The following is a 24,800-nucleotide window of genomic DNA, read 5'->3' as shown; positions in this document are numbered from 1 at the left end:
AATCTGCAAAGTGTATAAAGCTCACTGAAACGCACATGAAAACTGACGTAATCCCATGTCTCTGCAAGTGAGATCTGTGCATTTTTCCATCATTTATTCTGCGCATTTAGTGTGAATGTGGCCTAAGGGCCAGTTCACACCACAAAAACGCACTCCAGATCCATTTGACAAGTTTCGCCATGAGTGTTGATGCATTCCGATGCATTTTTGTTGCTTTTTTTTTTTTTTTTTTATGCGTTGCCGAATGCATTCCAAATGCTTTTTTTTTTGTCTTTTTTTTTTTATTGAACTGGGGTCCAGTCCGTTTTTTTTCTGTTTTACCACGTTCCGGTGCAGGAAAAAAAAACAGCATGTTCTACTTTTTTTTTCTGCAACTGGAACGCCCTGGAACTGACCGCACTGGTGCCATTGTAAACCATATAATCTACTTTCCATGTGTTTTGCTGCAGGAAAAAAACACGCACTGGACTGCATGTGGTGTGAACTAGCGCTAAGACTGGAACAAGCAGAAGTAACTGTGCATAGCAACCAATCAGCTTCTACCTTTCATTTTCAAAGCTTAACTGAATAAGCTGAAGATAGAAGCCAACAGATTACCATGACCAGCTGCTCCAGATTCCGCCTGCTTCATTTTTAGTAAATCCTCCAAGGTTTTTTTACTTTTTAAAACATGTAACTTGGAAAGCCAAGAGCTATATGCACCTCCTTTCTTCTGTGTCTGTATCCTTCCCATCCTCATCATCGCTGAATTTCAGCTTTTCAGTATAGTCTACCTCTTCATGAGCCCCTGGAGGATTGAAGAGAATCAATGAATCAGTCCAATGTGAAAAGGAATTACTTGATGCAGAGTAAGGGATACCAGTGACCAGTTAATCACCTGCCCATCCGTCATCTGTCTCTTGATCCAGCTCATCAAATTCTTTCAGGTCGTCTTGCTTCAAGATAGATGGGCGGTTCACAGCTTCAGATAACCTGGGTGCAGTTTGAGGAGCACGTGGATGAGCCAGCCGTGGAAATCTGCACAAGAAGAAAGGGACTAAATATCCTAAACTTACACCATTTACTTACTGAACCATTCATAAAAAGTAAATCTGTGCTCAAACAAGTGATTTACTTAACAAGCAGTAAAACAGCTTCAAAATAAGCCATAGCTGAGCTCTTTAGATGCTTGTACTCTGAATTAATTCTTAACCAGTTCACGATCTGGGGGGTATCGCAGACTCGATGTCCGCTGGGACATGCCAATCATTAGGCAGAGGGCCAGAACGGCGGTCTGCCTATGTAAACAAAACAAACAGATTGCGTTCCGTCAGTAGGGAAGGCATGGATCCTGTGTTCCTGCAAAGCAGGAACATGAATCAATGCCTTCCCCCCGAGTAAAAGCACCTCCCACACAGTGCACAAACACTGGCTAGGCACATATTTAACCCTTTGATCACCCTGGATGTTTAACCCCTTCCCAGCCAGTGCCCTTTTTTTAGCACTGTATTAGTGTCACGAGTCCCCAAAAAGTGTCAGTGCCCTGACCGCCTGCCGCAATAATGCAGCCTCGCTATAAGTTACTGATCACCACCATTATTAGTAAAAAATAAATACATAAAAAGATCCCATAGTTTGGTTAACCCAAAAATTATAGCGTCTACAATCAATATACGCTTATTGAGATTTCTTCTTACCAAACATATTGGCCTAAACTGATGAAGAAAAATAGTTTCTTCTTTTTTTGTTTATAGCACAAAAAATAAAAACTGCAATGGTGATCAAAGACTACCAAAAGAAAGCTCTATTTGTGGGGGAAAAAAAAAGGACAGTTTTGTTTGGCTACAGTGTTGCATGAGTGCGCAATTGTCAGTTAAATATAATGCAGTGGCGTATTGCAAAAAATGGTCTGGTCATGAAGGGAGGGGTTAATCTTTTCTGAGAGCAAGTGGTTAAAGTGATACTACACACTATTTTACATTGGCCCTTCTATTTCTGTATGTGGATGATGGCACTGTAATTATTTTAATAAAAATAAAAAATAAACAAAAAAATCGATACACAGCTATCACATATCCCAGCCTGTCTGCTGGGAAACATAAGCAGGAGGAGGAGTATCTAGTCCTCTGCTGCTGGTCACATGTTCAAAAAAACAAAAACAGCCTCTGGAATATGGAGTAAATATAAATAATTAAATATCAATACATGGTTTTAAAAATTGTCATACAAATATATATTTAAAATCAAATCTGTATTATTTTTTGGCAATGATGTGGTATGGATGGATTTCTGCCATTCACAAGCTGTGTCCCACCCCTTCAGCCTCTGTCTTCAAATAAAAGGGAGGTGAAGCATCCATCAATCCTCATGTAATATCCCTACCTCTTGTTTATAACTGGTTAGTGGGCATGAAGGCAGAGGGAAGTCGTGGGCTGTCATTTACCACTGTGTACATGCCCACATGTGTGAATCTATGGGCACATGGGCTGCTCAGATGTGATGGGGAGGAAATGCTCAGCATAGAAACTCACTGAAAACAGAGCATGTGCAGAGTTGTCACAACTGCAAAATCCCTAGCTGAATTGGGGACTTCAACATAAGGTGGAGATAGAGCAGCAGGATTAACCAGGTTTTTTGTAGCATACAGAAACCAAATCTCATAGTGCCTGAGTGAGTATGAACAGTATGTAATACACCATTTATTGATAGACTTTTATAATGTGGGTTTAGGTATACTTTAAGGACAACAAAGAAAAGTCAGGTATCCGTCTGTTTATAGAAGCTTAGAAACGATTGGTACTTCTTACAGAGGGTTGGAAGGCTGACACAATTGTACTCCATACAAAATAAGGTGGTGCGATTTCAGTGCTTCTGTTATGAAATTTGAGGATTTTTCTACTATGCCTTCAGCCATGAGAATGGCTGAGGACTATAATTTACAAAAAAAAAAATTACAAAAACGTGACGCTTGTAAGCTTCAAAACAGTCACAAGCAGTCTTAAAAACAAAGAAGAACAAAAATCAAAACTTTAATATCCAAAATAGTGCCTGTGGCTACTACAGCATACTCCATTCACAAGAAAGCATCCAGAAAATCTCTACATATCAAAACTCAAAAGGGTAACCTGGTGGTAGGTGCCACACATTAGACCAAACAATGAGGTGTAAATGGCATAACCCATACAGTCGGACAATCTAGAGCAGTGGTTCTCAGCTCCTGTCATCAGGACCCACTAACAGGCCAGGTTTGCAAGATAACTGAAATACATCACAGGTGATACTTGCTGCTCAGTTATTGCAGTATTCTAGTCTGCATCTCCCCAAGGTAATACCTGTACTTAAAATCTGGTCCGTTAGTGGTTCCTGAGAAACCACGGATCTAGGAGGATAGCAGAACAACATGTTGCAGAAATCAAATAAATTGACAGTCACAGCAAACATTTGAAGAACGCAAGTAATCAGACTGAGAGGAGGTTCAAACCACCTCCCCCCACACACACACCTTATCAAGCTTACCGGTTACACCTCTATTAGAGTAAGTTGCTTTATATAAGGGAAGGGTCCTTATAACTAAAGCCTTCCAAGCTGCCAATGTCGGGGCTGAGGCCTTTTTCCATGAAAGGATACGTTTCCTTGCATAGTACAATAATAGGGTAAGCAGAGTACGTATGGCCCTAGTAGGGGCCAAGCCATCCACCAAGCCTAAGAGACAAGTCCTCACAGAGGGGTTAAGGAGTATAGTGGTGACAGACTGAATAAATTGGAGGACTTCAGTTCAATAAACCTGGAGAGATGAGCAGTCCCAGAAAACGTGCATAAAATATACTCCATTGACATTGCGCCAACAGGAAGAACTATCTCCATAGACCTTAGCAAGTGTTACATATATGAGATGTAGAAATTTATACTGTACGAGTTGGTCCTTGGCAGAGGTGAGCCTCCCACACATCCTCCCAGTCCTCGAAATCAAGGTACGGGACAACAGACACCCACTTGGATTTACAAATGCTGACTAGTCTCAGGGAAGAGGTATTTGTGTAAACAGCAGTTAAGGGCGTGACGTTTCCTGTAGTTCCCCACCAGGTTTGCACACATCTCAGGAGGGATTTTGTCCCACTCCTCTTTGCAGATCCTCTCCAAGTCATTAAGGTTTTGAGGCTGACGTTTGGTAAATCGAATCTTATTTTCTATGGGATTAAGGTCTGGAGACTGGCTAGGCCACTCCAGGACCTTAATTTGCTTCTTCTTTAGCCACACCTTTGTTGCCTTGGCCGTGTGTTTTAGGTCATTGTCATGCTAAAAGTCCCATTCACAACCCATTTTCAATGCTCTGGCTGAGGTTAGGAGGTTCTCACCCAAGACTTGACCATATATGGCCCTGTCCATCGTCCCTTTGATGTGGAGAAGTTGTCCTGTCCCCTTAGCAGAAAAACATCCCCAAAGCATAAAGTTTCCACCTTCATGTTTGATGATGTTCTTGGGGTCATAGGCAGCATTCCACCTCCAAACACATTGAGTTGATGCCAAAGAGCTTGATTTTGGTCTCATCTGACCACAACACTTTCACCCAGAGACTTGTACATGTGCTTTCTTGAGTGGGGGGACCTTGCAGGCACTGCAGGATTCCTCAGTCCTTAACAGCGTAGTGTGTTACCAATTGTTTTCTTGGCGACTGTGGTCCCACCTGCCTTGAGATCACTGACAAGATTCTTCCAGGTAGTTCTGGGCTGATGTCTCACCGTTCTCATGATCATTGAAACTCTTTTCTGGATATTTTTGTTATTCTGTTGCTCACTGCAGCATCATGGATGGCCAACAGACCTGTTAACCACCTATGTGCAAATACAAGTTGTCCAGCCAAAATATATTTATAAAAAAAAAAGTTAGGCACTGCCAAGCCCCCTTCCCTCCAAGGCTGTTGCAAGATGGTGAGATGGAGTCTGGGGGTCCCACCCTGTCAAAGAAATTTAGAAACAAGCCTATGGAGGCAGTGAAAGATGGCTTTAGGTCTTCTGTTATTATTTAAAAAAAAATTATATATATATATAAAAATATGATAGCTTTAGGAATCCACACAGGAGATTTCCATATGATATACAGTTTAACAATAGTGGAAGAAACTAAGTTCACCTTTATAGAAAATATGTAAGTTGAACTTACACTGGACTCCCTTCTTCCCCCCGGTCCCTCTGACCTGGAGTCCCGTGATCATCCAAGCGGCTTTCTCTCCTCTTCTCCAGGACAGTACTGGGTCAGGGTAGGCGGGTTCTAATTGGTCAGTACCAACCAATTAGAATGCCTACTATGCGTACATGCAGGTATGTTCAATAGATTAAACTGCAAGGGATTTTTTCGCCTTTAGGACTGGAGTTGATTGGGTTGCGAGTAAGTGTGTGAGTGTGGCTCCTGGCGCACATTTTTTGTTTGTGTTTTTTGATAACATGGTCTCTTTTCATGGGTTATGGTAGGCAGTTCCCATCATGTATTTAAATTTAAAGTTCATTACCATTCTTTGTGCTTTCAATAAAGATTTTTTTTTAAATTTTGTATCCTGACTTTGTTCCTAAATTTGTTACTATACCCCGGTGGCTCATTTTTATGGTCCCTTTGGGCAGTCTTTATTGTCTGCCTCATTTTTATATGCAGTGTGTGTTTGGCCATAGAGCCCCACTTCTAATCAAATTTAGTGAGTGGGTAAGTCACATAAGGTATCTTTTTGAATACCTTGCATTTCTTATGGTTCCCTCTGTTTTCCATTTATATGTTCAAAGGGGTTCAAGTCTGGGCTCTGGTTGGGCCACTCAAAGACATTCAGAGTGGAGTGCTGCAGAGATGGTTATTCTTCTGGAAGGTTCTCCTCTCTCCACAGAGAAATGCTGGAGCTCTTTCAGAGTGACCATCAGGTTCTTGGTCATCTCCCTGACTAAAGCCTTTCTCCCCCAATCACTTAATTTGACCAAGCGGTCCACTCCATGGAGTGTCCTGGTGGTTCCAAACTTCTTCCATTTACAAATGATGGAGGCCACTGTGCTCAATGGGACCTTCAACGTTGCAGAATTTTTTTCCATGTACCCTTCCCCAGATCTGTGCCTCTATACAATCCTGTCTTGGAGGTCTACAGACAACTCCTTGAACTTCATGGCTTGGTTTGTGCTCTGGCATGCACTGTTAACTATGAAACCTTATATAGACAGGTGTGTGCCTTTCCAAATCATGTCCAATCAACTGAATTTACCACAGGTGGACTCCAATCAAGTTGTAGAAACATCTCAAGGATGATCAGCGGAAACAGGAGGCACCTGAACTCAATTTTGAGTGTCATGGCAAAGGCTGTGAATACTTATGTACATGGGATTTGTTTTTGTTTTTAATAGATTTGCAAATTTTCAAAACATACTTCTTTGACACTGTCATTATTTTGTATTGTTTGTAGAATTTTGAGGAAAATAATTATTTAATCCATTTTGGAAAAGGCTGTAACATAACAAAACGTGAAAAAAAAGTAAAGCGCTGTGAATACTTTCCGAATGCACTGTATAGTGTGCATCTGTGATTGGTGCCCATTTAGAAGGTATTTACTGTACCTATACATAAGCCTTATTATAGTCTTTCCTATAGGTAAAAATCACAGTAAATTACTTCCACCACTTTAGGGCACTGGGTTACACCTGGGTGGATTGTCACTGCTCTGGATCTGTATTTCACCCTGCAGGTAATTCCACACTTTGGACAGTGCACAGAGGAGGAGCACCTAGTGCAGGAGCCAGTGCCCAATGCAAATTTATAGGTCAGACTCACATCTTTTGTTCTAAAACAGGGTCCAAATAAGGTCCCAATGACATGTACCCGTCTAGAAATTGTGCGTTAAAGCTGAATCAGCAGCTAAAGAGTCAGGGAAAAAAAAAAAAAAAAAAAAAAGACCATCACCTAAAGACACTAACAAAAGAACATAGAAATGTTAGTGAGAATGATTATAAGGGCGTCCCAACAGTTTTATTTGCCAGTGTCCAATCAACACAAGATAGCAACATGTAAACAGGTTTCCAAGACTATGCCTGTGTCCTGTACAGTTTGATTAAGTCAGGTATTTTGCTGCATTTTGTGCCCTTACTGGTGAGAATTTCCATCAACAGTTTTGCACATAAAAGTATTACACCTTTTATATCATTAGATAAAGTTCTCATCAAATGCAACATTTCATCATCATAAAATCATCCCCTCACTGTCACCACAGTGTGCTTAAATGTTCCGTAGTACCTTGGTGCATCTGGACCGTGAAAGCGGAAGGCTCCTGGTGGCCCATACGGAGGAGGAAACGGCAAATATGGGGGATACATCTAGGAAAAAAATAATATATGTAAGACTACAAAAACCTTTTTTTGGAATGACTAATGGCTATGAAATTCAAATTCCTATTATGGTAGGAGCTGGGCAATTAAAGAGACACTGGTACTTTATCCATTCAGGGATCCCCAGCCTACTGATACCTCTCCAGCCATTCCCTCTTCCTCTAACTTAACCACTTGGCGGTGGGAGGGGCCAGGAGAGGCGGCAGGGGACCACAGAAAAGGAGAGTTGGAGCTGCTCTGTGCAAAAACAGAGAAGGTAAGTATGACATGTTAACAAAAAAATATGTTTACAGTCACGTTATGGTAAAACACCTTCTGCCTTCACAACCACTTTAAAGTGTTTATAAACTCCAAGAATGCAATAGGCAGACATAATGGCTTTCGTTACATATAATGCCCATTCTTCTTTTTCTACTGTAAAACTTAAAATACCTGGCGATTCTGGTAGTAGCTGCAGCCTTCTAAATGGTCACAAAAAAAAAAAAAAACAGGTTTCGGAATGTTGTGCAATCCAGCAAGTTCACTGCATCAGTGTACAAGGTGCCATATACTCTTCTGAGTGGACTGTGATTACCAAAGTCAGCCAAACCTTCAGGTCCACCCCTATCTGTAGATTGACAGTGGTTCACGTATGGAGTATTGCTGTCAATATAGCAGCATTCAGCACAGCGGCATACTCTGCCTCCATCCATAGGATTTGCTGAAGGTAAAGGTAACCCAGCATTCATACGATAGCATATAATTAAATTAAGAACTAATGTATCAGTATTTCTAATTTGTAGGTGGGTTAGATGCTTTAATGCAACCTATAAAAAATACTAACCTAACCTATGTACACCCCTTATAATTAGCTGCTAGTGACAGCTGCTGTATCTTTACTGCTTAAAAGAGAAGTTGTAAAATACAAAAAAAACAAAAAAAAACAATCCTACTCACCTAGATGGTTGCAGCACCAATCCCAGATGCAGCTGTCCCCCGCCAGCTACGCATGAAAACTGAGCGACCAAAGACTGCTGATCACTCTGTATTTAGTCTGCAGAGAGTCACTGGCTGTCTGCTCAGCCCCTCCAGTGCTCACTGGAGCACCGGGCTGTGGTGGGAGCAGGAGTGGCTGAATCAAACTCTCAGCTGCATGCCGAGAGGCTGAGCCAGCTCCAAGTCCAAGCATCTGAGTGATCCTGATCTAAAAGGATCCAGAGCCTCAACCAGAGTGAAGTCAGCAGACAGCGGACTTTAGCCTGGCGATGATGGTCAAAATATCCCAGAATGGGAATGCCCCTTGTTTGTAGAAGTGCCAACATCAGGCTCAGTACCTAATACTCATGGTGCCAAGGCCAGGCCAAAGGGCAAAGCCACAAGCTGAAAATGCTGCACTCCTATTGTAAAACTCAGGTAGCTGGGGACGTGAAGGTAGGCATCTTTGAGACCAGAAGTCTCCTCAATGTAGAGAAGTAATCGCTGACTGTACAGATTCCCCCAGAGCCTTTGAACATGCAGAAACTTGTTCAAGCACGTTAGATCCAAAATGGGCCATATATATCATGATTTCGTTTGGGCACCTTAGGTTCTATAATAACTGCAAAACCTCTAGTTCTGGAAAAGAGCTGAAGGCCACCTGATAGCAAAACAGGTCCAGTGCAGCAAACAGGCTTGGAGGCAAGTCGCAAAACTTCAACTTATAGTCTTTGCACACAAACCTGCTCAGTCTTCACTTCTCCAGGATCAGGTTATCCCACAGGGTCTTCAGGGACTGGGCTCTGCCACAGAAGACCACGTTCATAGACATGTATAGCGCCCTGCCAGCTAATTCACACGATGCAACCACCTGCCAATGTGAGCGCCAAATGCAGGATCCAGCGCAACTAACATCTTATAGGGCTTCCCTGTTCTTGCACAGCGTCGAGGTACAGCCCCTCTAGGAATTATAATCCATAGGGAGCCATCCAGATAACTGCTGCTGCTTTAGAGCATCAAGTCTCAGCAGCCAGATGCAGTTGTTAAAAGAGAAGGTGCATCTGTGTAAGAAAGACTCTGAGCAAAAAAAGAGACAGGTCCATTACCTATGGACACTAGAGAAAAAAAAACTTAGGCAACGTTGGTAGTGGCTGGAGTTACAGGGCTAAATCAAGCTTTACCATTTTCCAGTGTCCAATCACCTAGAAGTTGAGTATAATACAAAATAATTAACTCTCTTGCAATGTACAATTAAGAAATAATAAATTTAAAAGGGAACCTGGCCTGGCTGAATGGTGATTTAGGTAAACGCTGCAGATTGTTAAAGCTACAGCCAGTGCTCCCACCTGGAACCACATTAAGGAGGGCTGGATTTCATCACTACAGCCTAAAAGAAAACATTTGTTGGTGTCCAAAGCTTCATCCAAGATCACCTCTTTTGCAAAGAACACTTTCTTGTTTTGCTTGTCCTAACCTGGCTTTGAATAGTGTGCAAATAAGCTCCTATGAGATAAATGCATTTTAACTTATGATTGGGAACAATGTGTTTTTGACTATAAGGCCTCATTCAAAAAGGAGTCCAGATCCATACACCAGTGTGAAGGGCAGTCTGTGCTCTGATCGGACCTGCACACATGTACACTCCGGGATGAACTTGGAGATCTAAGCAGTCCAGCCAGCAGCCTGTCACTGGTTTGAACAAGCTGCCTGCGCAGAACACCTGTGCATCCTGATTGGGTGAAGATGTCCCTTTGCACAGGTGAAAAAGTTTGGTACATCCGTGTGAATGAGACCTAAATATGAAAAACCAGCCTTTTTGCCTTGACCACCTATAGGAACAAGCCTATTGTACCTAATCGTAAAAACAGAACTGGTATTCGGCACTCCTTGACTGTTGAGTGGCGGCACAGTCAGAACCTATTAATTAGATATAGTCATGCTAAAGAAAGATATGCGTGTTGGTATGGGTTTCCACAAATGTGCTGTCTTTTCACATATCTGCCATTACAAACAATTCTCATCCATAGTGAAAAGAGTGTTACACAGAAAAGCAATAGATTATGTTACTTTTAAAAGAAGCTAAGAAAATCTTTGTAATAAAAGGACTTCTATAAACCAATATTCAGGATAAAAAAAATAAAAAATAAAAAAAAAAGTGTGTTCATACTTACAAATGGTCCTATCATCCCCCGATACGGAGGGAACTGTTGGGGAGCAGGGGGAGGTAGCCCTGGACGGGGGGCTGGCTCATTGCTGGGGGCGTGTGCCGTTTCGGGAAGCTCACGGCCATCGCCATCCAGGGAGCCTGGAGCCAGCCCCCCCCTCCCGCCCCCGTCCCTCCAGGAGGTAGCATCTGTGAAGAAGAAACAGCAGGCACTCAGTAAATTCAACTGCATAACACCTTTAACATACAAAAAAGTGGCAAACAACCATATCTGACAAAAAGAGGGCACTAGTGGGTCAACTATTGATGGCCTAGAATAGATAACTCAAGATACAAATACACTCAGTCAAGGCACTCCAGGGAGGTCCTATGAAAGCAGTCTGTGGAATGGACTGTGTGGGGTAGATGCACTAAGCGGATCCCAGGATCCACAGGGAGACCAGAAAATCCAGTTAAAATCATGCTTTAATGAAAGGCAACTAAAGGTCTTACATGGTGCTGTGCACACAGCTGCTAATTGAAAGACACAAACCAGTGAGGGACCGGAGGGGCTGTAGGAGTTTGTGACAGAAGGCTGTGATGGAGCTGCAGGTCTGCGACAGGAGACCACCGGCTGCAGAACAGGGATCGGAGGATCTCATGTCCCCAGAAGTAACATCACCTGAACTGGAGACAGCCACACAAAATGGGCTAGAAGGGCATGCAGGAGCGCACCAGAAGAAGCCGGTAGCCAAGATAACATGTCTTGGGGCATGCCTCCACACTTCATTCCACAGACTGCTTTCCTAGGACCTCCCTGGAGCGCCTTCACTGTGTATTTGTATATTTATTTTACTACTAGTCCGGTGATCACTCTGAGGTTGCCCAGAGAAGTCCACATACCAAGCTCTGAACCTTTCTCTGGCTGCTGATATGGATCCACATTGTGATACTACAGCATAGTGCCTTCCATTCTTTTATATTATAGATAACTCAAGAGCCTGTCACAAGGCTTCTCTTATAACTTGACTGGTGACACAATATAAGAAATTTTAGAGTACAGCCTGATGGAAGCCTCATATACAACATCAGCCTTACTTTGGGGGCGGAGGCTTGGTCCTGGCCCATACGACACAGCGGAGGTGCTCTGGTCTTGCCCACTTTTGTCCTGGTCCCCAGCCGCCTGCAGGGTTGGAAATTCCTCGCGAGAGAATGGCGACAGTTGGCTTGATGCCTTTCCACCTACAATGACAGGAAGAGAAAAAAGGGACACAAATTAGTATGACCAGCGTATAACAATATATAAAACAGGAAACATGGCATGGCCTTCCCTTAGAGTGGACTGCCTCTCTATATACTAATTAAATTATAATGCTTCACAAATAAAAATAACTTTATAGATCACCATGTTAAAAAAAATAAATAAAAAAAAAATAAAAAAAAACACAACCTCTCATCCCTTAGAATAGCAAATTAGAGCCATCCAATGACCTCCCTCAAGATGGGAGGAACCATTATCTGAACTCAAGATTAAATGACTATAGGCCAGGCTCTCCCTTGGTTTGGGGTCTTTTATTGGCCAAAGTAAAACTTTCAAACATTAATATTAACCTCTGAACCTTAAAGCAATATTTAAGTCTCTTTTTTTTTTTAAACATGTTATACTTACCTGTTTTGTGCAGTGGATTTAAACAGAGCAGCCCAGATCCTCTTCTTCCCAGGTCCCTCGCCAGCGATCCTGGCCCTTTCCCTCCTGAGCTCCCCCACAGCAAGCAGCTTGCTATGGCGCACTTGAGCCGAGCTATTGCTCTGTGTGTCCATTTAGACATGGAGCCATGGCTAGGCCCTACCCCTTCTCTCTCCTTATTGGCTCACTGACTTGATCATTGACATCAGCAGGAGTCAATGGCGCACACTGTGAGTCTCAGACCATCAGGAGGGAGAGTCATGGAGAGCCGAGTCTCTTGTGCAACTTTGCTGGATCGAGATGGGGTTCATGTAAGTATTAGCCCTTGTACACACGGTCGGAGAATCTGTCGGAATGTGTCCTATCGGACCGTGTTGTCGGATAATCCGACTGTGTGTGGTATGCAGCGGACTGATTCAGTCGGAATATCCGTCGGACCCAATTTTCCAACTTGTTGGAAATATTTTCCAACAAACTGGTCCGATCGGACATACTCCGATCATGTGTAGAGAATTTTGATCGGACAAAGTGCCACGCATGCTCAGATCAAATTTCTACATCAAAGCTATTGGCTACTAGCCTGAATGTAGTCCCATCGTAACTAAATTACGTCATCACGTTCTGAAAGATCTTATTTTTCGACAACTTTGTCCGACCGTGTGTATGCAACAGTTTCGGACAAAATCCGACGGATTTGGTTGTAGAAATCTCTGACCGTGTGTACAGGGGCTTAGAGTGGCTGCTGCACACAGAAGGCTTTTTATCTTAATCCATTAAGATAAAAAAGCCTTCTGCCTTCGTTTACAATCACTTTAAGTTGGAGCTTTGCTCTGTCCCCCGCTATTGGATAATGAGGTCACTCATCATGACGAGGGCAAAAACCAAGGCATGCAAAGAATCGGGCCAAAGTTCCAACAGATCACTAACTTCCTTCTGACTTCTTAATCTGTGCTTTATTCAGGTCAATGAATAGAAAGCCAGATTACCAACATTCTTATAAATACAGTAATGGCAGCTCTCCCCCTCCCCCCAGTATCAGTTTCACCACAAGGTTTTGCTAAGGTTGGCACATCTCACTTGGCTTGTATATTCCAATATGAAGAATAAGCATTCTTAAGGCACTTTTAAAAGTGTCAAGCAGCTTTCCTGAAGGCTCTCAAGTAATCTATAAATACAGTCCGTGGGTGCCAGTTATAACTTTAATACTTTATTCTTGTAAAACCCCTTTTCAATGAAAAACTGTTGGAAATGAAAAATTCCTTTAGAGGCCATTCAGCAGATTCTGCATGACGACTAGCCTGAAGTCTGCAAGTGTGTGTTAAATGTTTACTTCATGTCCTATGAAGCTTGCTGAATTCCTACTATATAAAAATAAAATAAAACGAAAGTTACTTCTGAGATGGGCAACTGTAATCTTTACAGAGACACTTTAACCCCTTCCTGACCAGCTGCCACAGTTATACTGCGACAGGTTGGCTCCCCTGCGTGAACAGACGTAGCTGTACGTTGGTTCGCCTTTTCGCCGCTGGGGGCAAAGCACCTGCGCCGCCAGAAGTGTGTGCATGTGCCCATGATGCTGGCGCTGATGCTCAGGCCCACCGGCTGTGATGACCCCCGGGCACCAGCGATCACTCCACAGAGACAGAACGGATATCTGTCAATGTAAACCGACAGATCTCTGTGCTGTCAGGGGTGAGGAGAGTGATCTGTTGTTCAAAGTACAAAGTATGTACAATGGATCGCTCTCCGCACCCAGGCAGTCCCCATCCCCCCAAAGTTATAATCACTCCCTAGGTAACACAGTTAAGCCCTTCGCTGACAGTGACATTTACACAGTAATCAGTGTGTTTTTATAGCACTGATCGCTGTATAAATGCCAAAAATGTGTCAAAAGTGTCCGATCTATCTGCCATAATGTCAGAGTCCTGATAAAAATTGCAGATCACCGCCATTACTAGTAAAAAAAAAAAAAAAAATTTATTAATAAATAAAAATGCCATAAAACTTTCCCCAAACATATGTAAAATACATATCGGCCTAAACTGAGGGAAAAAAAAAAAAAAAGATTCGAGATATTAGAGCAAAAAGTACAAAATATTGTTTGTTTGTTTTTTCGGTCTTTTTTTGTAGCGCAACAAATAAAAAAAACACAGAGATGATCAAATACCACCAAAAGAAAGCTGTATTTCTGGGGGGGGGGAGGGAGGGGGAGGACGTCAATTTTGTTTGGGTGCAATGTCGCACGTCCGCGCAATTGTCAGTTAAAGCGACGCAGTGCCGAATCAAAAAATGGCCTGGTCATTGAGCAGCTAAATCTTCCGGGCTGAAGTGGTTAAAAAGAGAAGAGCACTAAAATTTTACTTTTGTGAGAACGTAAGAACTGCATGTTCTTAGCAAGAGCTGTGGAGACTTAAAATAACAACTCTGGATAGAATTTGTGTTTAAATCTATGGCGATTTTACTAAAACTATGCAATGTATTTGACAGGTATCCTGTCCCCACTTCCAGGAGTCCGGGCTGCAGCGAATTACATCACAGCTTGGCTCCCTCCTCCTCCCTCCCCCACCACCGGGCCAGTAGGAGCACGCAGCTATTTTTTATGTCACACGATATATGCGCAGGGATTGCCCAAACGCAAATCTTCAGGTAAAAAATACACTTTAATGAATTTTAGTGCACAGAAGCACAATTTAAAACCCAATTTTTAATAAACTATAAATTATGATGTTATGCTAAACAAACATAAACCGGTAGTGATGAAATCCTTCTGGCTTCCGGTTTCTTACATCACAGAAGGGGAAGAACAAAAGTTCACCTGATGCAACCTATTGCATTGGCGATAGGTTCCCCAGTGGGATGGGAGAGCACTAGGGCTGCAACTAACGATTATTTTCTTAATCGATTAGTTGGCCGATTATTGTTTCGATTAATCGGTTAAAAACCTTGGGGGAAAAAAAAAAAAAAAAAAGGTAATTTTGCTGCGATTTGTACTTTTACATTTTTTTGGGCCAATTTGTTGTTGGGCAGATTCAAAAACACAAATTGCCGCAAAAATGTATTATTACCGTATATACTCGAGTATAGGCCGACCCGAATATAAGCCGAGGCCCCCAATTTACCCCCAAAAAAACTGGCAAACTTATTGACTCGTGTATAAGCCGAGGGTGAGACATGCCTGTCCATCCCTGTGTGTGTGTCCGTCCATCCCTGTGTGTCCGTCCATCCCTGTGTGTCCGTCCATCCATCCCTGTGTGTGTGTGTGTGTCCATCCATCCATCCATCCCTGTGTGTGTGTGTGTCCATCCATCCATCCATCCCTGTGTGTGTGTGTCTCCATCCATCCATCCCTGTGTGTGTGTGTGTCTCCATCCATCCCTGTGTGTGTGTGTGTCTCCATCCATCCCTGTGTGTGTGTGTGTGTCTCCATCCATCCCTGTGTGTGTGTGTCTCCATCCATCCCTGTGTGTGTGTGTCTCCATCCATCCCTGTGTCCATCCGTGTGTGTGTGTCCATCCGTGTGTGTGTGTGTGTGTGTGTGTGTCCAGCCTACCTGTGTCCCGAGCCTCCGTCCCGTGCCTTGCCTCCTTGCCTCCGTCCCGTGCCGTGCCTTGCCTCCTTGCCGCCGTGCCTTGCCTCCTTGCCTCCGTCCCGTGTCGTACCTTGCCTCCGTCCCGTCCCATGCCGTGCCGTGCCTTGCCTTGCCTTGCCTCCGTCCCGTGCCTTGCCAGGATCGCCGCTCTTCGTCGGCGCCTCGGCGGCCATTCCTCTTTTCAAAAGCCGCGCCTCCGTCTGTGATAGGCGGAACACTCAATTTCCCAGCAGTCTGTGTTCCGCCTATCACGGACATCCTCTCATCCTCGTCCGTAGTACGAGGATGAGCCGATGTCCGTGATAGGCGGACCACTGCCTGCTGGGAAATTGAGTGCTCCGCCTATCACAGACGGAGGCGCGGCTTTTGAAGGGTAGAATGTTCGCCGTCTGTCTGCTCGACACGCTGATCGAGCAGGCAGACAGCGATGACTCGAGTATAAGCCGAGGGGGGCACTTTCAGCCTCAAAAAAGAGGCTGAAAATCTCGGCTTATACTCGAGTATATACGGTACATGCTTTTTTGCAGCTTCTTCATTGAAGTATATTGAACCAAAAAAACAAAATAGCACTGTTTTGTGTTAAAAAAAATGAAAAAATAAATAAAATAAAAAAAGTACTTGTCTTTTCCAAATACAGCTGCTTTTCCAAGCAGCTGAAAAAAATCATGGATATGAACGTGTCCCATAGGAAACAATATAAATGAACTGTAGTGTGTTTCTGCAAATAGCACCAAAAACACAGAGGTGTGACCCAGGCCTGAGATGTTTAGTAACATAATGGGGTTAAAAAAACTAAAATTAGTACAAAAAGAGCAAATAATTACTACTGTAAGGGGTTTATTTTTTAATATGAGACAGTGAAAGTAATATTTACAGTAGCGATTTGCTCTTTTTGTACTATAAAGGGCTCATTTTAGTTTTTTTTTAACCCCATTATGTTAGTGGCCGATTAATCGATTATGAAAATAATAATCGATTAATTTAATAATCGATTAGTTGTCAATTAATCGATTAGTTGTTTCAGCCCTAGAGAGCACGATAAAAGTGGCCTCTTCCACAACCTGTAAAAGTAATTGGGCAACTGTATAGCCGCTTAGATCCATTTTCCTTTGTGAAAAAACGCCGGCTGAACAAAATGACAACCAAGATATCACTGCTTCCAACCCTTGTATGTATCCCACTGCTCCATCCATGTATGGATACGTCCTAAGGATAGGAAGCTGTTAAAAGTATCAAATTAATTTTATTTCAATCAAGCAGGGCCTTGTACTACATTGTTTGTGTAGATCTATAAGTGATTATGCAGTCAGATTGTAAGGTGGTAGGTGAGCATTAGATCGGAAGGTTTAAGGCTGAGCTGGTCACCTGGCACAGATGTCAACATATTTTAGTGGGTGCACAGGTGACCAAATGATGGCCTTTGAGTACAATGAACCAGCAATGTGCACATTAGGAACTACTCACCATCTCCTGGTGCTACATGTGTGGTACTGGCTTGTGCCCAAGTCTTTACCACGACGGCGACTGGTTGGGGGGGCTGAAATAAAAGAAATACAATATTAAGCAGAATGTATTTTCAGGCGATTTGAATGCATCAAATGACGAATGCGTAAAAAAAAACAATATTTTGAATGTGGATAAGGTGAGAGACTGTCAACTCCACATTCAGTACAACCACCTATGGCTGGATTTTAAGATGAAGGCAACAAGATATTCCTAAAAAGACTCAAAGGTAAAGAGCTACATAACACTACCTCTTGAGGAACTGGAGGACGCTTCGATTGGTTTGATGCAGACGTCTGTGAAGCCTGCTGTGGCTGCGACTCCGGCTGCGCTGGTGGAGAGACATCGGTACTGAAGCGGGAGAGAACAAATTGGGGGGAAAAAAAAAAAAATTAAAATAAAGATAAAATTTAACTAGAGGTGAACCCTCACTTTTTGTAAAACAACCCAATTAGTTAAAAACAGAAATGAAATTATATATATATATTTATTAGTGTGCATATTTATATATATCACACACACACACATTTTCTTTTCGGTTCTCAGCTGCATAAGGGGGCTTAGAGAGCTAGAGGTCGAGAAACAGCAGTGCACTGATCTTCCCAGTGAATGGCTGTGCTGGCAGACATGTCAGCACAAGTCTGCCCATTGGAGGACAGACAGGCTGTTCTACCAGCACATCCAGAAAACGGAAGGATTAACCACTGTCGGACCAGCCACTGCAGTTTTACAGCGGCAGGTTGGCTCAGCTGGGCAAATCAACGTTACCTCACGTAACTTTTCCTTTTGGCCACTAGGTGTGTGTGCCTGGAGCCGATGCGAGTGCCCGGCGGGTGCGATGACCACCGGGCATCCGCAATGGCTCGTGAGAGCGAGAACCGGGATCCGTGTGTGTAAACAGTGAGGGAACATAGTTAACCCCTTGATCGCCCCCCTACCAGTGATATTTATACAGTGATCGGTGCATTTTTAAATCACTGATCGCTGTATAATTGTCAATGGTCCCAAAAGTTTGTCAAAAGTGTCCAATTTGTCTGCCGCAATATCGTAGTTCCGAAAAAAAAAAAAAAATAAAATAAAATAAAAAACGCAGATCGCCGCCATTGCTAGTAAAAAAAAAAAGTAATAAAAAATGCCATAAAACTATCCCCTATTTTGTAGACGCTATAATCTTTTGGTAAACCAATCAATATACGCTTATTGCAATTTTTTTTTACCAAGAATATGTAGAAGAATACATATCTGCCTAAAACGGTGGAAAAAAACTTAAACTTTAAAAAAAAAAAAAAAAAACACGAGGGATATTTATTATAGCAGAAATATAAGATAGTGTTTTTGCTCTTTTGTTTATAGCGTAAAAAATAAAAACCGCAAAGGGTGATCAAATACCACCAAAAGAAAGCTCTATTTGTGTGTGTGTGTGTGGGGGGGGGGCATCAATTTTGTTTGGGTACAGCGTCGCGCTTGTGAGTTAAAGCAACGCAGTGCCATTATCGCAAAAAAATAAAAATGGCCCGGGCATTGAGCAGCCAAATCTTCCGGGGCTGAAGTGGTTAGGGTGAAGAAGAAAAAATAAAAAAATAAAAATAAAAAAAGCTGAGCAACTGAAAACGAATGCAGCCATCACATTTAAGAAGTGGCAAGCTTTTACTTTTTGGTTTTAGAGTTTGAATACATTTTAACATCAGAGTGAAAATCCAAAGAACAATGCAAGAGTAAGCAATGGACCAGCTTAAGTACAAAGCATCTTTAACTAGGAACATTGCTCATGAATAATATAACCTCATGCTCAACCACAGACAGCATGGCTGCTTCTCACCTCTTTGGCTCTGTTGTATCCTGCTTGCTTGCCCATCCTGATCCGTCTTTGGGAACTAGTGAGACATTTGGGTCATTCCCTTTGTTTTCTGCTTTCAGACTTGGCAGGTTTGCTGGGGGGGGCATACGCCTGGCAATGGCAACTTTACCGAGACTCTGCAGGCCATGGCGGGGGGCGACTAAGAAGAAAATTAAGGTTAAAATGTAAGGTTCAATAATAAAAACCCAAATGAAATCTGTAATAGCCAATAAAAAAAAAAAAAAAAAAAACACATTAAAATAAATCTGAGCTAAACAGATTGATTTACTAAAACCGGAGCACTCAGAATCTGGTGCAGCTGTGCATGGTAGCCAATCAGCTTTTAGTCCCTTTTCACACTAATCACAATCGCACTGCGTTCATGCGAACCGCAGCAGATGTTACCCCAAAAACAGTTAGCAAAACGCAGTGTGATTAGCTGAATCGGATGGCATGGGTATGAACACCAGCAGTAATTGTCTAGATTAGTCTAATAAACACATGACTTAACCGGTTCCCGACCAGCGCACACCGATGTACGTCGAGAGAATGGCACGGGCAGGCATATTGGCATACAGGTACATCCAATCTTCAATGCCGCCCTGCCATCGGGAGCGCACCGCCGGCGGCGCGCTCCCGCACTGGTCGGGACCCCCGTGAGTCCGGTCGCGGGACCCGCGGACTCGATCGCCGAGGGCATACCCGCGATCGTCTCACGGGACGGCTGAATGGAGGAAATGCTGTGTAAACAGCATTTCTCCATTCTGCCTAGCAACTAGTGACGCTGATCTCTGCTCCATGTGATTGGAGCAGAGATCAGTGTTCACTAAATGAAAGTCCAACCCCCCCACAGTTAGTAACACACCCCTAGGAACACTTAACCCCTACACTGCCACCCACTGGTTAACCCCTTCACTGCCAGTGTCATTTACACAGGAATCACTGCATTTATATAGCAGTGATTACTGTATAAATGACAATGGTCCCAAAAATGTGTAAAAAATGTCCGATGGGTCCCCCACAATGTCGCAGTCACAATAAAAAAAAAAAAATTATTAATAAAAATGCTATAAAACTATCCCTATTTTGTAAATGCTATAACTTTTGCGCAAACCAATCAATCGCTTATTGCGATTTTTTTAACCAAAAATATGTAGAAGAATACGTATCGGCCTAAACTGAGGGAAAAAAATGTTTTTTTATATATTTTTGGGGGATATTTATTATAACAAAAAGTAAAAAAATAATGCGTTTTTTTCAAAATTGTTGCTCTATTTTTGTTTATAGCGCAAAAGATAAAAACCGCAGGGGTGATCAAATACCACCAAAAGAAAGCTCTATTTGTGGGAAAAAAAGGATGTCAATTTTGTTTGGGAGCCACGTCGCACGACCGCGCAATTGTCAGTTAAAGCGACGCAGTGCCAAATCGCAAAAAGTGGTCTAATCTTTGACCAGCAAAATGGTCCGGTCTGTAAGTGGTTAAATATGTTTTAATTGTTGCTTTTATTCATGAATGTGGATACTTTTTATACAGAAATGTAAAAAAAAAAAAAAAAAAAAAAAAAAAAAAGTTTTAATTTCATTATGTTATTGGAAATATTTGGGTACCGAGATAGTCAATTTTTCCCTTTTTCTGGGGGCAAAATGGGGATGGGCCCTATTTTTTTTTTTTTTACAATTATTTGAAGTCTTGGAAGATACCCAGTAAAGACCTGTGTATGTGGAAGGTTTTATGATGTCACGGAGGATCTCTATAATATAAAGCACATGCTGACATCTCCTAAATGATAAAGTCGCATTATTCTGGTAAGCGTGCCAATTGGCTATAAGATGGAGGAACACTGTGGTGTAAGTGACCAGATCTTTACAAGATTTTTGCTTAGGTCAGGCATGTCCAAAGTCCGGCCCGCGGGCCAATCGCGGCTTCCGGTTTCGGACGGCCTGTCTGGTCATGTTCACATGTCTATCTTTTGTGGCCCCCAACGAATCCCCGATCGCCGGGGGCCACAAAAGATAGATATGCTGGCTGCCATGGAGGGGGCAGGACAAGTGCCGTGGATACAGGACAGCGTCCTGTGTAAAAGGAAGTCCCGTCCTGTGCTGCCATTGGACAACCGTTTTGTCCATCACAGGAGGCGGGACTTTCAATTAAAGAGGCCGTCGATAGAAACAGGAGTTTCTCCTGTATGTCTGTCGGTGCTCGTCCCGCCCCCCTCTCTGTCTCCTCCAACGCTGCAGAGGGACATGAATCAGGCTGCACTGATGGCAATACGGTGGAGGCTGCATTCATGGCAATACGGTGGAGGCTGCATTCATGGCAATACGGTGGAGGCTGCATTCATGGCAATACGGTGGAGGCTGCATTCATGGCAATACGGTGGAGGCTGCATTCATGGCAATACGGTGGAGGCTGCATTCATGGCAATACGGTGGAGGCTGCATTCATGGCAATACGGTGGAGGCTGCATTCATGGCAATACGGTGGAGGCTGCATTCATGGCAATACGGTGGAGGCTGCATTCATGGCAATACGGTGGAGGCTGCATTCATGGCAATACGGTGGAGGCTGCATTCATGGCAATACGCTGGAGGCTGCATTCATGGCAATACGCTGGAGGCTGCATTCATGGCAATACGCTGGGGGCTGCATTCATGGCAATACGCTGGGGGCTGCATTCATGGCAATACGCTGGGGGCTGCATTCATGGCAATACGCTGGGGGCTGCATTCATGGCAATACGCTGGGGGCTGCATTCATGGCAATACGCTGGGGGCTGCATTCATGGCAATACGCTGGGGGCTGCATTCATGGCAATACGCTGGGGGCTGCATTCATGGCAATACGCTGGGGGCTGCATTCATGGCAATACGCTGGGGGCTGAATTCATGGCAATACGCTGGGGGCTGAATTCATGGCAATACGCTGGGGGCTGAATTCATGGCAATACGCTGGGGGCTGAATTCATGGCAATACGCTGGGGGCTGAATTCATGGCAATACGCTGGGGGCTGAATTCATGGCAATACGCTGGGGGCTGAATTCATGGCAATACGCTGGGGGCTGAATTCATGGCAATACGCTGGGGGCTGAATTCATGGCAATACGCTGGGGGCTGAATTCATGGCAATACGCTGGGGGCTGAATTCATGGCAATACGCTGGGGGCTGAATTCATGGCAATACGCTGGGGGCTGAATTCATGGCAATACGCTGGGGGCTGAATTCATGGCAATACGCTGGGGGCTGAATTCATGGCAATACGCTGGGGGCTGAATTCATGGCAATACGCTGGGGGCTGCAGATGGGCACTGACCCTTATTTTGCTTCACATGTCTTTATTTAAAATGTAAGATTTTTTTTTTTTTTTCCTGAGACTTCCTTTTTAAAGTTAAGGTGTGTGGTATAAGCCGATTAAATACAGTATATCCAAATAACACACCCGAGCTCATCTGTTCACCACACACAGCACAAAGGCAAGAGAATTCTTGTTGGGCCATGTATTAGTGCTCGGATGAACACACTTAGACTGAATTTTAATGGTTTAAAGAATGTCAAGCAAAATGGTCGGCCCTCGAGCATGTTCACTTCATCAAATCTGGCCCTCTTTGAAAAAAGTTTGGACACCCCTGGCTTAGGTGCTACAGGTTTGCACTGCTTATTTCACTTTTGGATGGTGGGCTTTTTTTTGAACATTTAAATAATAGTCTAATTTCGCACTACTCCATAGCCTCTGGCGTCACATGGAGTGGAGGGGAAAAACAAATCATCAAACAATTCTCTTACCTGCTGGTTTCTGCACCTCTAAGGACTTGCCCTTGTATGTATCAAACAGGTTGAGGGACGAGTACTTCTTGCCATCCTTCCCTTTTGCAGTCTGCCCCGGCCGCTCTGACATTGCGGGGGAAGCTCATTGAGTAAGGACTGGAAAACCATATGAAAAAAGGAAAAAGGAACATCAGTAGGGGAAAATTTTAATCTGGAAATTTTAAAGCTTAACATCACAAACAATGAATCTACCATGCCAAAGAGCCAATTACAATCAAACTATCCCTAATCTGAAAGCTATTGCAGGCTATGTACATAAACTGCTTTGATGTGGCGGTTTTAGCTGTTTAGTTGTAGTTGTGTATCATTGCCACGATTGTGGTCTTTGCCATGTCCAACAGACTCCTAGTTTTTGGTCACCAAGTCATATGCATCTATCTGCCTGGAAAAGGTAGCATTTATTTAGAGTTTTGACACGACTCTCTCCAAAACAGTTGCCGAGACACACCAAGTTAGTAGATTAAACCATCACCCTCATTCTAGAGGCCAACCACGATCAGTATGGAATATACACCGGGAATATTCTCACTCTTGTGAGGCCTACCAAGCAGTAAAAAGAGTTCAGATACAATTGGTGTACCCACAGGCATAGGAGGGCAGCCAAATGTACAGGCAAAATCCATCTGACATCAGGCTGAATATTGACTAGTACCAGAACGGTGGCTTGGCTGGACAACAAGGATTAGACTTAAGGGGAACTTTACCCATAACAACTTGATAAAAAAAAAATAATGTTCTTTAGCAAGGAACATACATTAATAATTATGCCATTAACTGACATATCGGCATGGATGTGGCACCACTTCCTTAAACAAAATCTCTAAAACTGAGATATGAATACACCCCCCCCCCCCCCCCCCCCACGCACACACACACACACGCACGCACACACGCACACACACACGCACACACGCCCCCTTCCATGACTTTTCCATCAAAATCAACAATGCAACTATCAGTCCCTCTCCTCACGTCGGGGTACTCGGTGTAATCCTAGACTCTGACTTGTCATTTCAGCCCCAAGTCCAATTGTTGTCAAAAGCTTGTAAAATTCACCTCCGTAACATCTCTAAAATTCGCCCCTTTTTAACAAATGAAACCACCAAGATCCTCATTCAGTCCCTTGTTATCTCTCACCTTGGCTATTCCAACTCCCTTCTCATTGGCCTACCTCTCCATGGGCCGGTGATGGCGAACCTTGGCACCCCAGATGTTTTGGAACTACATTTCCCATGATGCTCAACTACACAGCAGAGAGCATGAGCATCGTGGGAAATGTAGTTCCAAAACATCTGGAGTGCCAAGGTTCCCCATCACTGCCATAGGCTATCCCCTCTTCAGTCTATCATGAATGCTGCAGCCAGACTTCTCCACCTGACCAACCACTCAGTGTCTGCCAACCCCCTCCTCCAATCCCTACACTGGCTCCCAATCACCCAGCTAATTAAATTCAAAATACTAACCAACATACAAAGCCATTCACAACTCTGCCCTGAGCTACAGCACCAATAGTTACATAGTTAGTCAGGTTGAAAAAAGACACAAGTCCATCCAGTTCAACCACAAACCCAATCTTGTCTCCTGAAAAGCCTATTGTTAATGCCTTTAGTCAATGACACCATCCCACTTGGAAAAAGGTCTCTGCCCATCTGTTTTTACCTGTTTGAGACCAAGCGTCCCTGTCTGCTATATTGGTTTCAGAGCAGACAGGGATAGTAGGAAGCAATTTATTATTTGCAGGGGGAACGACAGAACAGCACTTCACAGCTATACTGTAACTTAACCTGCGTATCATTTATATAGAAAATAAATAGAAATAAGGGCAGTCCGTCTAGAAAAGGAATAAATATGGAAGCAATTTTGCAGGTCAGATAAGAAAAAGGAACAGAGTAATACCTTTTAAAACTGCAGCAAGCCTTCAAGACACTAAGTATA

The 24,800-nt window shown here is 43.3% G+C and overlaps 1 protein-coding gene and 1 non-coding gene across 4 annotated transcripts in view; both read right to left on the bottom strand.

Annotated features, from left to right (window-relative positions):
• The window catches only part of PRRC2A (proline rich coiled-coil 2A), a 102,746-nt gene that overhangs the window by 58,080 nt on the left and 19,866 nt on the right, over positions 1–24,800 (bottom strand). For all 3 annotated transcript variants that reach the window (XM_077483060.1, XM_077483066.1, XM_077483076.1), the window contains exons 2-10: positions 22,824–22,961; positions 19,024–19,201; positions 17,456–17,555; positions 17,166–17,238; positions 11,524–11,667; positions 10,454–10,635; positions 7,237–7,316; positions 878–1,017; positions 703–787 (exon numbers count right to left, since the gene is read on the bottom strand). In XM_077483060.1, coding sequence (XP_077339186.1) covers positions 703–787; positions 878–1,017; positions 7,237–7,316; positions 10,454–10,635; positions 11,524–11,667; positions 17,166–17,238; positions 17,456–17,555; positions 19,024–19,201; positions 22,824–22,935 — 1,094 coding nt within the window. In that variant the 5' untranslated portion in view covers positions 22,936–22,961. The remainder of the gene's footprint in view (positions 1–702; positions 788–877; positions 1,018–7,236; positions 7,317–10,453; positions 10,636–11,523; positions 11,668–17,165; positions 17,239–17,455; positions 17,556–19,023; positions 19,202–22,823; positions 22,962–24,800) is intronic.
• On the bottom strand, positions 24,525–24,655 carry LOC143989680 (small nucleolar RNA SNORA63). The gene has a single exon (XR_013277060.1). It is a non-coding gene; the product is annotated as a small nucleolar RNA SNORA63 (small nucleolar RNA).

Source organism: Lithobates pipiens, unplaced genomic scaffold, assembly GCF_037356315.1.
Source record: "Lithobates pipiens isolate NorthernLeopardFrog02 unplaced genomic scaffold, aLitPip1_a1.2 Scaffold_1, whole genome shotgun sequence".
NCBI lineage: Eukaryota > Metazoa > Chordata > Amphibia > Anura > Ranidae > Lithobates > Lithobates pipiens.
The sequence above is the reverse complement of the archived record's forward strand: the minus strand, read 5'-3'. Positions and strand labels throughout refer to the sequence as shown.